Source organism: Schistocerca americana, chromosome 1 (assembly GCF_021461395.2).
Source record: "Schistocerca americana isolate TAMUIC-IGC-003095 chromosome 1, iqSchAmer2.1, whole genome shotgun sequence".
Taxonomy (NCBI): domain Eukaryota; kingdom Metazoa; phylum Arthropoda; class Insecta; order Orthoptera; family Acrididae; genus Schistocerca; species Schistocerca americana.
In genome coordinates, this window is record NC_060119.1 from 418144234 (window position 1) to 418163330 (window position 19097).

The 19097-nt window shown below is 44.3% G+C and overlaps 1 protein-coding gene across 1 annotated transcript in view; it reads left to right on the plus strand.

Annotated features, from left to right (window-relative positions):
- The window catches only part of LOC124555734 (melanization protease 1-like), a 55117-nt gene that overhangs the window by 14386 nt on the left and 21634 nt on the right, over positions 1 to 19097 (plus strand). The window contains exons 4-5 of the mRNA XM_047129799.1: positions 3532 to 3626; positions 18648 to 18753. Coding sequence (XP_046985755.1) covers positions 3532 to 3626; positions 18648 to 18753 — 201 coding nt within the window. The remainder of the gene's footprint in view (positions 1 to 3531; positions 3627 to 18647; positions 18754 to 19097) is intronic.

Below are 19097 nucleotides of genomic sequence, written 5' to 3' on the forward strand. Positions count from 1 at the left end.
CACTGCTAATCTTGATCAGACCCTCGTTGACTTTTTGCAATTATAGCACACCTTAATACTTGTGTTTCATCCCTACATCGCCTAATGGCAAGTCATGACTAATACCACTAAAAACATAAATCCTGCAGTGCACAATCTGGACATCATTCCAAAACAGCTTGAGACGTGCTCAATTTTGTCTCAGAAAAGGGCAAATATGATAAGGTAAAAGAAATACTGAACACAAAATATGTAGTGAGTAAGAAATAAAGTCATGTATTGATAGAGAATGGCAAGAAATGTGGGACAGAGCACAAACACAGAGCAGAACATACCAGTTCCTTCCCAATACAAAAGAATGAAGAAGACTGACGTATTTCCTTCTGGCCAGATGGGATATGGCCCATATCCCAGTTAATTACTAAAAACGTTACAACTCATCACTCACACTTGTGAATGTGGAGCAATCAGCATGCCGGATCACATCATCTGGAATGTGCCATTAGGCAAGGTGGTACAGACCAGGACTGGAACGCATCTCGTGGGACAGCAGTCTATAAAAGGAATGAGGAACTGTGGCATAAACTGACATCGCTTACAGGTAAAATATCAACTTACGAAATTCGATCCTGCATTGCAAAGACACAACCAAGAAGAGGTCGTACTTCATTATCACGAGCTATGTCATGTCACAGTATTCACCTACCGCAACCTTCCTCAATTAAGGGAGCCTCACAGAGGAGCAGGAAGGATTTCCTGAGACCATGACAGTCATCTCTCAGTCTGTAGACCTGCGCAGCCTCTGTGAATCCTGAGCTGCACCTCAGCATGCAGGATCTAACCAACCACACAAATGAGATATCTAGCTTGGTTTTGATAGCAAGTGCAGTAGTGTGGTATAAGGTTGTGCAGTGAAGTGTCATGTAGTCTAGTCTTATATGGTAGTGCAGTCCTGAATTATAAATTGCAAAACGTGTGCTCCACCAATGCTGTGTAGTATAAAAGACCAGCAGCAAGTGTCTTCTGCATTCTGGATGAAGAGATATCTCTGCACCAGGTAGTCAAACGATGGAACGTAGACTTTTATTAGATACTATTATATTCTCTTTCAATGCAGACTTTCTATGTAGATTTATCCTCCTTGAACAGCGTAGTACTTAGTTATTACTAACACATTTGAAATTATGTTAAAATATTGTGTGCTTTATTCATGTAAAAAATTCTGTCTGTTCTTTTATACAGATAAGACTAAAACAAAATAAATACCCATTTGGTAAATGAAGTAGCGAAAGTTTAATTGTAACCACCCTGCAGAATCACCAAAACGTTGTACAGAAAGTGATGAAACAACCCTGAGATGGGAAAGTATTATGTTTATTTATTTATGAAGCTCTGTGGGTAGATGTGAGCCCGACCTACCTGATCATGGAATGAGTCAGTACATAGTTTGCCGAATGCTGATTTGACAATTTACAAACAAAAGAAGTAAAGAAATAATCAAGAAGTAAGAAAACGCGAAGAAATTGAGAATGCACGATTAAATGAAGCATTACAATGAAAAGCTCTCAACTACTGTGAGGAATCGCGTGCAGAAAAGGAGTATCTCACTAGGAAACCTTTAACCATTTGCTTCAATACTTAGGTTTATCTATCAGTTTCTGCAGTTCAGCTGGAAACCTTATGGGAACGAAAGCAGCCAACTGGAACAATGGTTTAGGAGCAGTTATCCAAGTGCATGGTTTTCTCCGTCTAATGTTCACTGAATGGACTGCACGTTCTTCTAAATAAGCCATTATTATCAACAAAGAGTCTGTTAACGGAATATATGTACATAGATGACGATGCTAGATGTCCCAGACACCTCAGCAACGGCCTACACAGAGTTCGCAACCTGACACAACAGGTCAGTCTGGCCCCCCTTTTCTGGGCGAAGAATGTTGCTGGTGAGTCCACAGAGCTGCCAGTTAACACACTTGCGGAAGCAACTCAGAACAGTTTCGTTTTGGGGCCCTTCAATTGCATTCAGTGAACGCATACGTGACATGCATATCGGCCAACTCTTTATAATTGTAGCTGCTCATACTGCTGTGCACTGTAGTTATGTAAAACTAACGCTGCCTAAAATAGTGGCCCAAGACATTGCTGAACGTAAGTTTCAGGGCAGAGTAATGTGATTATTACTGTGTCAGCAAGAAACACCTTGTGTGAATGGAAAAAAATTGTTTCCAAATAAGTCATGTTTAAAAAAGTTTAAAAATAGTCTGCAATTTGTGTAACAAAGGCGGAACATGGGTACCAGCCTAGTATTCACCTATTGGGATGTGAGAAGCCACCTAAAAACAACAACCAGACTGGTGACCGCTTTGACCCTACTCGTTAATCCACTGAGCTGTTTCAGTATGTGGCTGGCATATCTCCCCAGCCTGCAAGTAGCACTTTAACATGCACGTCTATCCAGCTCTTTGATTAGTAGTAAACAATATATAAATCTTCGAATGATATCCTCTATTCTCACCATCAGGAGCGCATACTGACAGTAGACGTAACCCACAGGCGTATATCAACAAAGTTTCTGTCAGACGCAAATTGTGCACGTGTGGGATCTGGCAGACCTAACACTGCATGTCTGCTGAGCCATGGCTTCAGCAGTTCTGGACTACAATTGCACTCCACCTGCATGGTAGAGAACGGTAGGATGTGGCAGTTCAGCCCACTTGCACTCGGAGCCACTTTATGACGGGATGCTACGCCTGCGCCTTCCAGTCGCGGTTCCAGCACTATCATTCGTGCTTTGGTAGAAAGAGACACCTCCTATTTGGCACTGTGCCTCTGTTTCTTGCTGTATTATTCGTAATGAGTCTTTATACACTTCGAAAAATAAAAGTTAAGCAAATCCACTGTTTCTTGTGATAATTTGTTCGCTACTATTTTCTGCTTCTGTCAAGCTTTCCTACGATGGCATTGCTGCACCACTCTGTAGCCCACCCCTCCTTACTGTTGTGCTAAAACTCGCAGACAAACATGTTGCACCTACCTTACAATTTATTTTGCAGTGGAATACAGATACAAGGATAAATGAGAGGAACGAGGGAGGGTATGAAATCAAACAAAATGCAATTACTCTATAACGAGCAATCAAAGAGTACGTACCCGTTACGTCACATTACTGAGAAAATATACCAGAACAATGTATGAAATTTTGTCCGAGGAGAACTAAAAAACATTTATCGCCACCGTCAAAACTTGTACACGTTCTTCGTTCATCAGAAACCATTTTCTCAACACCATTTTGACCCTAGTAAATCGCCATGTATAGGCACATGTGTAACAGAGGTTAAAGTAAACCTGCGTAATCAGTGCAGCTTACAAGAGAGCGATTTTCTCCGAAGGTAACAGGACAGTGCATTTGATGTACACTATCAAAATGTGCTTTTTAAACTTATACCATGCATTCGACAGGGAATAATATGTATTGTCACTAAAATCATCATTACTTACATTTGACAGGAAGACACTTTTCCATTTTTGTGCTGATGTACTCATGTATTGCAGGGACACATGTGGACAGGACTATTCTGACCGCATCACGGACGGTGTCACTCCCATCAACAGGTACCCATGGTTGGCACTGCTCTCATACTCGCTAGGTAAGTTCTAAGTCTTGCTCTACTACGACTCATATTCATTGCTGCTGACAGTCCCTATCGTGTTCCTACTTAATATAAGCAATGTGAACGATTTCTTATCTTCTGGAAACATAATTTAGCTCGATGACATACATAGATAAAATTCTCTCACTCATTCTTCTTTTTCTTGTGGTTTTGACCTACATCGGCACAGTGTCGGCATACTTATTGACAGATATGGCATGGTTAGTTTAAGCGGCTCCTGGATGCCCTTCCTACTGCTGCCACATTACCCTTGAGATGCAATATGTGAGTATTGGGGCAAGGGGAATTCTGGGACACTCTGCATTGTTGCCAGATGTATCCAAAATGGCGGCGATGACATCATCCAAGATGGCGTCGTGTAGTCTTGGCAACAGTGCATGATGACGGCGTCATTCAAGAAACGGAATTTGGCGGGAAGTTTGAATGTTGGTGGGAAAGTGCTGTGACTGCCTCCCCCAGAAAAATGGCGGTAAGTTCAAATTCCAATGGGATAATGCATCACACCATGGTTATCTCTACTAAGCAAAGAAAATCGTGAAAGGATAGCTCACTTGGCCTACCTCCACTGACCTGTCAGCTGAGTGCCACTTCCTCCTATGAACTGGCACAGTTCGAATTTTGGTGGGAAAATAGGCCAATTGGGGTTTTGCTGCTAATCGAAGAAAATGGCATGAATTTGAGGACATTTGTACTAACCTCAGTCGCCCGACCGCCACCTCCTCCTAAGGATTTTTGGAAAAAAAGATCTTGGAGATAAGTCTTAATTTAAACAATTTCACGCAGGAGTGTTTGCTATGAAGTCCAGAGCGCAACTATCTTAGTGCACATCACCACCATCAGAGAGCGTTCTCATCTGTGACATAATCCAAGATTTCAGCAAAGAGCGTGTTTACCACATGGTGCAGACTCCAACTGACTTAGTACACAGTGCCACCATCAGAGGGTGCTGCCATGACATCATGTGATGATGCAATTACTGTTATCCAAGAAGGCATCAAACAGTGTGTTCACAACAAGGTCTGGACTGAGTACACAGCACCACCAGCAGAGTGCCCTGTCCTCCATTTTGTGACATAATCCGAGATGGTTGGGGGTAAATGTCAGGAAAACGACTCTTCCTGTGCTGGATGTAAGTTTTTATTTTGCAGGCAGTGTCTCCACCATGAGATCTAGACTCCAACTGGCCTAGTACACAATACTGCCACCAGAGGGTGCTGTCGTCCGTTTCCTGACGTAATCCAAGATGGTGGGAGGAAATGGCGGGAAAACGACTCTAGACACAAGTCTTCATTTTGCAGGTTGTCTGTCCACCATGAGATCTAGATTCCAACTGACCTAGTACACAGTACCTCCACCAGATGGTGCTGTCATCCCTCCTGTGATGTAATCCAAGATGGTAGTCTGTAGGGGAAAAAGGGCGCCAAAATGACTCAGCCTGCGCTGGGCTGCTGTATTGCTGAAGGAAGGACTGCACGCTATTTATTCTGGAACATTTTATTTAGGGATGGAGTATGTTTATCACACAGATACAAAACACTAGGCCTCGAGGGCTTGGGGCCATGTCACACAGCCCACGCACCTGTAAACTAAATAACGCTCTCAATACACCCAAACAACTCCTAAATTAACCAAATAATTTCAGTACACACTGGTAAACTCATCCTAAATAATGCATCACAGTGACATGTAAACATGCTCAGTACTCATAAACTGTCCAAATTAAGTATAACACAGCCTACAGACCTGTTCACAAAATAATGCAATCAACACACGCAAGCACCCTCCGCCACGCCCCGTCCCCCCGCGAAGTGATGCAGCCGTCAGCTGTCAAACTACACACAGGTGCCCTCAGGCATCAGGTGGCGACAGCCCTTTCATACTTGACACCAGAGTAACTCCTATTGCAATATGTGTTCACCTAGATGCTGATGATGACGTGATCAGACGGGAGTGAAGACTTATTTACAGAGCACAGATACTCCAAGCTGGGCTGTGTGCGCATCTGGTCGACACAGCCAACGTGAATGGGCGGGCGTGCAGATGCTCCAGGGGACATGCTCAGCTGCAAGTCGCTGCCGGACGCAGGGGATAGTTGTCTCTATTTGCGAGTATACAGTCACGGTTATACCAACGTCATAGAACTCCAAGGCGCATTCACATCCATCTCATATTCGAGACACCTCAAGGCAGCACTTTTCTTTACCGCTGATGATAGAATAGCACAGGCTGCTTTCCCCCAAGTGTTTGTATCGGACCATGCGTGACATGTTCAGCCGTGCGTACCTGCCCCAGGTGTGCATATACAAAATGGTTCAAATGGCTCTGAGCACTATGGGACTCAACTGCTTAGGTCATTAGTCCCCTAGAACTTAGAACTAGTTAAACCTAACTAACCTAAGGACACCACAAACATCCATGCCCGAGGCAGGATTCGAACCTGCGACCGTAGCGGGCTTGCGGTTCCAGACTGCAGCGCCTTTAACCGCACGGCCACTTCGGCCGGCTGTGTGCATATACACAGACATACAGAAAACAGAGCAAACGCTCGCTGAATGTGGACGTGGCTGGATACAGTTGAGTACGGTGCTATATTATGCCTCCCGATCAGTTCATTTGGGCTAGGTGTTGGCAGCTGTTCAACTTTTACAGGCAGTTTTAGAACACGGAACGTTATTTTGCGATCGCATGGATAGATCTGACCTAAAATGGATGGAACTGCGAAAAATGGCGAGGGAATAGAGGATAGATTGACAGAGTATACGCCGAAATGCTGTGAAGTTGAGGAAATACTAGAGTCTCTTCTGGTTCGAGCCAAACAATTTATGCATGGGAACAAGTATGCGGCAACAGGAGGGATCCGGGAAAAGGTCAACATCGAAACGAAGGGAATCAGGGGGGTAGTCAATTGTTTTTCCGATGAGGCAGTATTATGGTGTATGTCTGTTGAGGTACCAGTGATACACGTGAGTATTTGAAGCTTTTCAGGAGGACAGAGAACCATTCACCTCTAAACTTACTTGCATCTCCGTTAAAGGTTAACATGGAGTGGACGGGGTGATCGATTGAGATAGAGCTGTAATGAGGTATGATTTAATGGTTGGCTGAATGATTCTAAAGAAGGAGAAGTTGGTGAAGGTCAATTTTTTTCCAGTGTTCTGTCCGTGTGCATCTGTCATGTGACATGGCCTGCACTCTACTCATATACAGCCCCTTGTTCTGTATGCGGTTTAAAGCACTGTCTACTTTCGATTGTTAATGGTTAACCTGTCGGTCATCAGAGGACTTCCATCTCATGTGTGATGAAATTTGACACATTCCTCTAAACAACTTTGATTTATGTGATGTATTCCATCCCCCCCCCTCCCCCCCCCCCCCCTCCCCAAATCTCATCTTGAGTATAAAATCGAGACTTCAGCATCATAAATAAATTAGAAATAGGAGCTTGTGAGGTGTTGCAATCCACTTGTACACATTTGCCCGACAGATGTGCTGTTTACAGAGTTAGTGATGGAATGACTTGTAATTTTCACATGTTGGACGCTGCTGCTATGCGTTTATTTGTTCCCTTGTAGGATGAATCCCCCACTACTAACGAGCATTTTATATAGGTCTGATGCAGGCATTGTATAATTTCTGAACGGTGTTCGGATGTGAACAGTGGACACTATATGCCTCCGGAAAGCTATATTGTGGTCGTATCACGCAGAGCAAGTGTTTTACGGTTCCATAACATAGTTTTTCGTAGAGAAACTGGGAAGGAGGATGTATGTCATGCGCTTGAAATATATTTCTCACAAAGGAATATTAACAACGCTACATTTCATACGTCTGATAGGTCGGAAACGCAGGTGACCTAACATTATTTGCCCATTTTAAGTGCAGCACGTTGTAGTCTTAGGACTGCATGTGTTTATGTCCTCTCTTACGAATGTCTTCCTAGACTCTAGAACAGTAGTTTAAAGTTGATAGCTTGGTTGATTTACATAAAAAAGCGTCGAACTCCATCCGTCTGGAGTTCAATCGCCTATAAAAATCATTATTTCTTGTTCTTCTTACCTGTCTGCTATTACATCATAACACTTTGAAATGTGTTACTATACATCGATAAGGAGTGCTAAGCTCCTCGACATGGATGCATCTCGAGATGGGTGAGAACTTGGAAAGCTCCATTCATTCATGAGAGGTGGAGTGTAGCGGTAATCTTCTGGTCGGTTGCAGATTAATTCGCTAACGGTGTTGCATGTCAGGTTGGTCAGTGACAATGTGAGGAGGGTCTTTCACTCTCTGAATGCTCTGTGACTCCCAGATAGATCGTAAATTAAATACTATGCTTGAGGTGATAGAAATATGTGGAGCATTGTCTGGTATACTTTGATGATTTGTGTGTTCTGTGATGCTTATTATTAGAGTACATTGATGGTGTCTTTCCTATTCCATCTGTGCACTGGTTACTACATAATGATTGACTGATATTGATTGTTTGAGTTGGGGAAAAGTTTTGGTGGATGGACAGCAACTTCTGGGGTGGAGAGCACCAAAACACTGATCGCGTACATGAGTGCAGTATGAGGAATCAGTCGAAAGGGAATGCAGAGTCATCCGCTATTCCGTCAGGGTGAGAAACAAGTCTAAATGTAGAGCTCGTGAATCAACTTCGGACCGTAGTTTGGAGACCTACGCCAATGCGGCAAAACTCTTCCAGTTTGCTTATATTGTAACTGTATTTTATTTAAAATCAACCGATGTGTGGCGTCTTATGCTACCCGCCATAAGAATGTGATTTACACCGTGCTACGTCTGGTTTCCTGCGAAAGTTTGCGGGTCAGAACTTCTTAACGTCAGTCTAGGACATGACACTGGCCTCAAAGTTGTGTTAGGAAAACAAAATGTTTGGCATTGTTCAAAAGTGTGTTAGAAAACAGGGTTCGAATCAGGCTTAGAATGAGCACCTCTTGTGTCTTAGTATAGTCTGTGGGATACGATAATTTGCCTAGACTATAGGTGATCAAACTTTAAAGTGGCCTCTGCAGTGCCTATACATTTAACAGGTGCCAGTAGCAGCAGCAGTTTCAGGTGTAAATTCGGTGAAGGTCGAGGTATACCGTTAGGAATGCTTGGATGGCTGCATGCTACGCTATTTTGTGAAGCATCTCCACTCTGGAGGCCCATCGCGGATTTGCGTCATTGCGTCGGCATCGGTGCCTAGGTGACTTCTAAATCGGATGAGCTTTTATAGTTTGTAATTTTTCTATGTTGGGGGTAGAGAATAAAGATGATAGCATGTTTGGCTGATTGATTTGAATGTACGCGGATCCGTAGTACTTGTATCTAGTTTGGGGACGTACCACATTGTTCGCATTTCTGCCGAGTGGTCGAAACATACTCCTGTTGCCCAAACTCAAGTCGTCCTGTTTCTACACGGGTTGCAGAAGGTGGTGGATATGTCTTTCTCCTACTTCTGCTCAGTTCAGACTTAAATTGGAACGATCACATGCGCGGAGCTGTAGAAATGGAAGCAGTTGCAAGATGCATAGGGGATGACTAAAACCATGTTGGAATTTTACTGTAGCAGCTAGGTTCAGGAAAGGTGACTCGTTTCGAGATATGGGAGTGCCAGAAATATGATTCACTTGTGGGTGTGATCCGATGCAGGTATGTGCTTGAATGGGGAGACCTGATTCCAAATCAATGACATCATTTCTATTGGATAGCGTAACACTAGAGATCTGAGAAGCTAGCCTACATTTTTCTTCTTATGACCTCAATCGGCACATAATCTACCACTACTGTTTGTGTTCCTTCTCAATCAGTCATCGCCTATAACTCAGTGGATATGTCGCAGAACCTCTGATATGGTATCAAGACAGAATGCGTTACAAATACTATAGAATTATCGGTTTGAGGGAGTGGCAAATACCACTTACATACCACGTTCCTTAGCTGAACCACTTTCAAAATGTGGTACTTTTATCACAAGGTTGCATCGTGGTCTGGTAATACACATTCCCCTGATCACCGTCACGGTATTCGTCCAGAAAGAGCCACCTCATTCAGAGGTAATGTCGTACCTCAATTCGTGAATTAGGTATAGCTTTTAACATGGGTACTTGTGTGCCCCTGTAGAACCAAGACCGCTTCTGACAGTAACATGCAGTAGTTGCTGCGATCGTTTTTTTCTTTAACATCTCACTGATTACGTCTCTCTTTCTAGGGCATGGTGGCAGGACTTGCAAGAAAAACCTAAGAGACATGCACACCCATCGTTGATTTTCGGTCAGTATTATTTCGTATCGCAGGCAATCAGTTATTGATGAAGAATTATACTTAGTAGTAGTAGGGAATGTGTCATATGATCGCATTTGAGCATCAGGTTTTATAAAGTATGTGTTTGTGGAAAGGAAATGACTATGTCCAGTCATACGGAGGGTATGGATTTGACTTGGAGTACTGTGATAGCAAAGGGAAGAGTATGTCAAGTCATAAGAAAGGTAGTCATATTTCTATTTCCAGAGCCAGTGCTGACAGCAGAGAGTATTTCCGATGGTTCGCTCATTGTTGAATGCCATTCAATTGAGAACACGATCGTAACATTTAATTGTAAGTATAATGATAAAGGATATATGTGACTGGTTTCCTAGAATGATTCCATGTATGCATGGCCTGTGGTGGGAATGATTTACGTTCCCTGTTAATGGCAGCATCCATCTGAATTAAGAGGCCTGTTGGAGCATAGGCATGTATCTGAGTTAACTTTGACGTCCTGTAGACGACCGAATAGCGAACTAATACTTAGTATGTGTTGGGCAGCTTTTGTGATCAAGTGGAAAGTTGAGAAGATTGTGTATGGAGGTGGATTTGCGTTGGACTGTTATTCACTCCCATGTAAATTGTTTGGTTGACTGCTTCTGCACATTTCGCGCTTTTATTTTGTTGAGGGAAGATCGATTGTGGTGTGTGCATCTAGCATGTGGAAGACACGTTTGCCTGTTTTCTAGACATGGGATACTTGTGTGCCCCTGTAGAACCAAGACCGCTTCTGACAGTAACATGCAGGCCTGTAAATTATAGGGATGATTTGGTATCTGTTACATCACTGACATCGGCATTCGAGAATGGAAATAAGTTTCCACTATTTGTTTGTAGTTACTCAGTGGTATACAGCACACTGCACCTCGCAAAAGTTTGGGGGTTCGTAGAGAAATAATTTCCAGTCTGTATCTTGGGAATTATGTTGTGCTAGCGATCGGTAGGATGCTGCCTAGTGCTTGATATCAAGAAGTACCGCGACAGTGTTATAATATTATCACGAACCATGCGAAAACACGTGTGTTCTTTAATCCCCGAGTCTGGAGGTGTGTGTAGAAAGGCGAGCAAGCAAGGAAGCAGAAACATTAACGAGTTTGTGCCGAGGGGAAACGATCCCGAATTTGTAGAACAGTTCTGAAGTGCCATGGGCACCTGTCGGACGTAGATGCCCAAGTGCTGAGAGGAGTATATATACGAAACTGTCCGTCTCCACGGTATATGTACAAATGATGTAAAAGGGATGATTTTGTATGGTGGAGGATCTGAATTGTATGTTTATTACATCGACAAGGTAGACGGTGATATATTGATGGATTTGAGATCGGTTTCACACTCTAATATTCAAGCTCCTGTCCTTGGTGGGAGAGCAGTGTAAATGAGTAAGAGTCTTCCCGTATTTGACGATATCCATGACACTTTGCGAGGTTTAGTTGTTGGTGCAATATTGTTCAGTGCAAAATAGTTTATTGCTGCTGAAAGTCTCATCTGTAGAAAGAAAGAAAAGGCTGACGGTGCTTCCCTAGGACTGGGGAGCATCATGACATATAGCTGGTGTGTGTGTATGCATACCATAATTTTTTGGGTGCTGTACAGATACAAAAGGTAACTGCACTGTTTGTGTAAAATGTGTATATATTGTATTGTAAAGTTACTGTGGCTTACATTGTGTAAAATGTGTATATATTGCATTGTAAAGTTACTACAGTTTGTTATGGCATTACTAGAAAGGATGACTGTGTGTCCTATCATGAGGGATGAATAGATTCAGCACATTGATAACTGTGAGGTTATGAAAGAGAATTTCAAGTGGAAAATTATATGTGCTATAGGTACTGAGATTCGTTCCAGAAGCCCAGTTGTAAATAGGAGACATTACCTGTACATTCATCAGTGTCACACTGTAGCAGCAATAGTAATATTTAATTGTAGTTACACAGGTAAATATCTTCCTGGCTTCCAATATTCTTGTACGTCTTGTATGTATTTGATGATCTGTAGACAAGTTCGCGGGTTTAACTGTTGATGCAATTTAGCGACCTCTGCAAAATAATTTTATTTCTGAAGAAAAGGTGGATTGTGCTTCGATACCGGCGGCATCAGTAATTCAGTGCGTAAATTCGATAAGAGCCAATCATAAAGTTCGATTCATCCACATCCTTTGCTCTGGGATATAGGAGCCTCTACATAGTGGTGAGATCATTTGTGTATGTTGAGAGCAGGAAGGAAATCACGTTAGGTCATCGAGAAAGCCTGTATTCGGCGTTATTTTAGTAAACAGGTTCTGTTAGGGTAAGAATTTTCGTGCATACAAGCTGAGACTTCAAGAAAGCGAGTGTTAACTATTTCTGGGACACTATACAATTCCTGCGAGGTCGACTTGGCAGCTATTTTTTACAAAGCCATGTAACATAAGAACAACATTGAGAACATTTTTAGATGGCGAGTTGCCACGCAGACGTTTCGCGGCAAGGTGAGGTGTGAACCATGCTGGGGCAGGTATGCATGGCCGAACACATAACACTTGGTCCACCACAAATTCTAGGGGGAAGGCAGCCTGTGCTAGTCTGTCATCAGCAGTAAAGACAAGTGCTGTCTTCAGGTGTCTTGAGTATGAAGTGTACGTGTATGCACCTTGCAGTTCTGTGACATCGGCATAACCGTGGTTGTATACTCGGAAATAGAGACAAATTTCCCCTGCATCTGGCAGCGGATCGCATCTGAGCATGTCCCCTGGAGCATCTGCGTGCCCACCCTATATGTCGGCTGCGTGGACCAGATGTGCACGTGACCCAGCTTGGAGGGTCTATGCTCTGTAAATAAGTCTTCACTCCCGTCCGATCGCGTCATCATCAGCACCTAGGTGAGGTCTAGTGGTTTGAAACAGTGTGATAAATATTTCCTGGCAGATTAAAACTGCGTGCCAGACCAAGACTCGAACTCGGGACCTTTGCCTTTCGCGGGCAAGTGCTCTACCAACTGAGCTTCCCAAGCACGACTGACGCCCCGTCCTCACAGCTTTACTTCTGCCAGGAAGTTTCATATCAGCGCACACTCCGCTGCAGAGTAAAAATCTCATTCTGGAAACATCCCACAGGCTGTGGCTAAGCCATGTCTCCGCATTATCCTTTCTTTCAGGAGTGCTAGTTCTGCAAGTTTCGCAGGAGAGCTTCTGTAAAGTTTGGAAGGTAGGAGACGAGGTACTGGCAGAAGTAAAGCTGTGAGGATGGGGCGTGAGTCGTGATTGGGTAGCTTAGTTGGTAGAGCACTTGCCCGCGAAAGGCAAAGGTCCTGAGTTCGAGTCTCAGTCCGGCACACAGTTTTAATCTGCCAGGAAGTTTCATATCAGCGCACACTCTGCTGCAGAGTGAAAATCTCATTCTGGAGTGTGATAAATGTACTCCATCCCTAAATAAAATGTTCCAGAATAAATAGTGTGCAGTCCTTCCTTACACTAAACAGCAGCTCAGCGCAGGATGAGTCATTTTGGCTCCATTTTCCCCCTACAGACCACCATCTTGGATTACATCACAGGAGGGCTGACAGCACCAACTGGTGGAACTACTGTGTACTAATTCAGTTGGAGTCTACACCTTGTGGTGGACAGACTGCCTGCAAAATTAAGACTTGTGTCCAGAGTCATTTTCCCGCCATTTTCTCCCACCATCTTGGATTACATCAGGAAATGGACAACAGCACCCTCTGGTGACAGTATTGTGTACTAGGCCAGTTGGAGTCTAGATCTCATGGTGGAGACACTGCCTGCAAAATAAAAACATATGTCCAGCACAAGAAGAGTCGTTTTCCTGGTATTTACCCACACCATCCTGGATTACGATATGAAATGGAGGACAGTGCACTCTGCTGGTGGTACTGTGTACTCAGTCCAGACTTTGTTGTGAACACACTATTTGACGCCATCTTGGATAACGGTAATTGCGTCATCACCTGATGTAACGGTAGCACCCTCTGGTGGTGGCTCTGTGTACTACGTAAGTTGGATTCCACACATCATGGTGAACACTCTGTTTGCTGCCATCTTGGATTACATTACAGATGAGAACGCCCTCTGGTGTTGGTGATGTGTACTAAGTGAGTTGGGCTCTGGACCTCACGGAGAACACACCTGCATGAAATTGTTTAAATAAAGACTTATCTCCAAATCCTTTTTTCCCACAAATACTTAGGAGGAGGTGGCGATCGAGCGACTGAGGTTAGTAAAAATGTCCTCTCCTTCACGCCATTTTCTTAGAGTAGCGGCGAAACCACAAGTTGCGTATCTTCCTACCAAAATTCAAATTTAGCGCCAGTTCATAGCAGGAAGTGGCGGTCGGGTGACATACGTTAGTGGAGGCAGGCCGAGTGAGCTACCTTCCCACGATTTTCTTTGCTTAGTAGAGATAACTGTGGTGTGATGCATTATCCCATTGGAATTTGAACTTAGCGCCATTTTTCTGGGGGAGGGGGTCATGGCACTTTCCCTCAAAAATTCAAACTTCCAGCCTAACTCCGCCATCTTGAATGATGTCATGGCCACCATCTTGGATATTGTCATGTGCTGTTGCCAAGACTACATGACGCCATCTTGGATGATGTCATCGCCGTCATCTTGGATACATCTGCCAACAATGCAGAGTGTCCCAGAATCCCCCTTTCTCCACTACTTATTTGCACCCCAAGTATCTACATGTCGTATTTATTATTCATGTGAAAGTGAGCAAAAGCTTAAGAAATGTCCGTGATTTGTGTAACTTAGGCGTAACTTGGGTACCACCCTGGAATTCATCTAGTGGGATGTGAGAATCTACCAAAAATTCCTAGCCAGACAGGTGACCACACTGACCCGCGTCGGTAATCCTCTGGGTGTATTCGATCTGGGGCTGGCATGCCTCCCCTGCCAGCAAATCTAAAGCTTCATACGATTTCCTCTATTTTCGTCATCAGGAACTTACTGATGCTGGTAGCGGATGTAAATTTCTTTGCCTTTTCATAAGGTTATCACGACGTATTCAGCCAACTGATACACATTAAATAAAAGAACATCGTTTAAAATAGACAACTCCTACTATAATCACTGAGGAAGTGGTCAGTAGCTTCATTTATCATTCAGTCTTAACGTGACAAGGAAATGTGAGTGTCTCAACGCTATCCTACTTTAAACCTGCGGATAGTAGAAGGCAACTATAGGAAGTTGTCTCCAATAGGACACAACATTTTTTTAAAACCTACAACGGTTGCTCGGTGATAAACAAAACATACAAATAAAACCTTAGCAAAAGTATTCCAGTCAAGAAATTTAGTTTTATTTGGTGAGTACGAATTTCGGTTTAAAATCCCAACAGCTCACTGATTCATGGCAATAGTTACACATTTATACTACGTTTGTCGTAAAAGATTAATGCATGACTACTTCACCAGTTATTGTGCTTCCTATCTTCAGTCAAGACCAATGTAAGTTAATAACTTTCAGCTTAGGAATTTCATAATAAAGAACTGCTTTTACATCTTTGGGATGTGGCAGAACGAAACCAGAATGCACAGGAAGTTCTCGGAAGCAACGATTCGGTCTATCATCTCAATTCACAAATAATAATTTTCCTGGAATAAGAAGACTGCCGCAGCAGTGGAATCTCTCCCGTCACTGAACATGTGAACAAAGCTTCTGTTGATTTTGATATTCACGTCACTGATGTTACTTTGGCTGCTGTCACTCTCATAGTCATTGCGTTGTCTCCATTTTCCCTCCTACTAACATAATGAACTACGGTAGTACTCTTCACATTTTCTATTGCACGACAAAAAGATAATTAGTGTTTGGCGTTGAGTCAACAACGAGGTAAGTAGACACAAACACAAGCGCTGATTAAGATGGGACGTGCTGGGAAATATCCTGCGCACGTTTCAAAGGAACAATCCCAGCATTTGCTAAATCTGGATGGCTGGACGGGTATTTCAACCAGCGTCCTTCTGAATGTGAGTCCAGGGGGCTGACCTATGAGCAACTCCAGTCGTTTTATTTCAGTACAGCTTGGTCAGATGAAGTACATTGGTTTTATATATTTCGTGTTTGCTATGATTTCTGGTTGTATGATGTTACGGGCAGCTATTTGTCGAAGAAGCTCACATTTATCCTGTAGCCTGATAACCGTAAGTCGAGATTTTGGCCGGTACTCATGGCCTTCATCTACCACTTAATAATGGCTGTATAGTTGAATACGACCAGTAGTTTACCAATAAAAGTAGTTCAATCTCAGCCAGAGCAGTGTTACTGCTTCATAAACATACTTTTTTAGTGATACGCTTTTCACATTATTCAGTGCAGTGATTTTAATGAGAGAGAGTGTGAGATACAATCTTGATCCGATATTGCTACTACGTTCTCCCAGATGGGATTAGTTGAGCTTACAGAAATCATGAGTAATTATGTGCACCTCTAATTGCCTTTCCCAAGCAGAGTATTTGTGTTCTCGATAGTACTAGCTGTAACCGAGCAAGTAATGAAACAACGCAACAGTAAAGAAAGAAATGTTATCAGTCTGTAGGATGGTTTCAGAACCACAGTGTTTTACTAGGAACAGTCCTATTGGAGGCAGTATCCTGTGGCACGCGGGGTAGCCTCGAGGTCTCAGGCGTCTTGCCACGGTTCGCGCGGCTCCTCCCCTTCGGAGGTTCGAATCGTCCTTCGGGCATGGGTGTGCGTGTTGTCCTTAGCGTAAGATAGTTTAAGTTAAATTAAGTAGCGGTTAAGTCTAGGGACTGATGACCTCAGCAGTCCCGTAGGAACTTACCACCACCACCGCAGTATCCTGTTGATTTCCTCCAGAGCTTCGAACAGACTTGACCGACCAGTTACAGAGGAACGTAAATTCAACATTGACTCCTAGAAACGCTGAAACTCGGCATTATTTCACATTAACAACCATAGCTTGAGGCTAAAGGAAGGATAAGTGACAGATAAAACTCTCAGAACTGATTAAAGATCTAATTAGAGACTTTTGGATTCGTAATTATGAACTGGGCACTGAGCCACTTAGTACTTAGCACTAAAGCTAGAAGGTAAGTTTTGGTGTATAGCCATAATGAAGAATGTCAGACTTTCTGCTATACATTAATGTACACTCCTGGAAATTGAAATAAGAACACCGTGAATTCATTGTCCCAGGAAGGGGAAACTTTATTGACACATTCCTGGGGTCAGATACATCACATGATCACACTGACAGAACCACAGGCACATAGACACAGGCAACAGAGCATGCACAATGTCGGCACTAGTACAGTGTATATCCACCTTTCGCAGCAATGCAGCCTGCTATTCTCCCGTGGAGACGATCGTAGAGATGCTGGATGTAGTCCTGTGGAACGGCTTGCCATGCCATTTCCACCTGGCGCCTCAGTTGGACCAGCGTTCGTGCTGGACGTGCAGACCGCGTGAGACGACGCTTCATCCAGTCCCAAACATGCTCAATGGGGGACAGATCCGGAGATCTTGCTGGCCAGGGTAGTTGACTTACACCTTCTAGAGCACGTTGGGTGGCACGGGATACATGCGGACGTGCATTGTCCTGTTGGAACAGCAAGTTCCCTTGCCGGTCTAGGAATGGTCGAACGATGGGTTCGATGACGGTTTGGATGTACCGTGCACTATTCAGTGTCCCCTCGACGATCACCAGTGGTGTACGGCCAGTGTAGGAGATCGCTCCCCACACCATGATGCCGGGTGTTGGCTCTGTGTGCCTCGGTCGTATGCAGTCCTGATTGTGGCGCTCACCTGCACGGCGCCAAACACGCATACGACCATCATTGGCACCAAGGCAGAAGCGACTCTCATCGCTGAAGACGACACGTCTCCATTCGTCCCTCCATTCACGCCTGTCGCGACACCACTGGAGGCGGGCTGCACGATGTTGGGGCGTGAGCGGAAGACGGCCTAACGGTGTGCAGGATCGTAGCCCAGCTTCATGGAGACGGTTGCGAATGGTCCTCGCCGATACCCCAGGAGCAACAGTGTCCCTAATTTGCTGGGAAGTGGCGGTGCGGTCCCCTACGGCACTGCGTAGGATCCTACGGTCTTGGCGTGCATCCGTGCGTCGCTGTGGTCCGGTCCCAGGTCGACGGGCACGTGCACCTTCCGCCGACCACTGGCGACAACATCGATGTACTGTGGAGACCTCACGCCCCACGTGTTGAGCAATTCGGCGGCACGTCCACCCGGCCTCCCGCATGCCCACTATACGCTGTTGCTCAAAGTCCGTCAACTGCACATACGGTTCACGTCCACGCTGTCGCGGCATGCTACCAGTGTTAAAGACTGCGATGGAGCTCCGTATGCCACGGCAAACTGGCTGACACTGACGGCGGCGGTGCACAAATGCTGCGCAGCTAGCGCCATTCGACGGCCAACACCGGGTTCCTGGTGTGTCCGCTGTGCCGTGCGTCTGATCATTGCTTGTACAGCCCTCTCGCAGTGTCCGGAGCAAGTATGGTGGGTCTGACACACCGGTGTCAATGTGTTCTTTTTTCCATTTCCAGGAGTGTATATTAATTAGAGAGTCAAGTCTCTCTAAGATATCGTTAATGGTTGCGTCATAAACAGTAAACTGCCATGTCATGATTTCAATCTCCTAATAAAATAATTTCTAAAAGTTGTGCTGGTTTAGTGTTGTCACTGGCTGTGAGGCTGAGCATTTTCAGACGACGGCCCCCCCGTGTTGCTGTGCGACGGCGCGCTCGTCACCAGGCGCTACGTGCTGACCGTGGCGCAGTGCATCATTCACAAGAACCTCAACCGCTACAAGCTGTGAGTACTCCTCACTATTCTCATTCCCAGCCGTGTGGCGTCATTGGGAGTCCGTAAGCTTACCAAAGAGAGATAAACATTTGAACTCTTGGTGGGGTTGCTACATTAGATGTGACAATGCCGTTGACTACGTGTCGTACGAAAGTTCTTTTTAAGGCGGGGCATCTGCTGAATGCCATGAGGATTCTCTGACTGCTTGAAACGCTATATGCTCTTTTAATGCTAGGGCTGAACATGACGGTTATGCAATGAAGCGATTTTCATGTGAAGCTGCTGGAAATTTATCATTCCTATGTGAAAATCAAATCCATCAACAATCACTAACCAGTCGGGTGTAGGGTCAC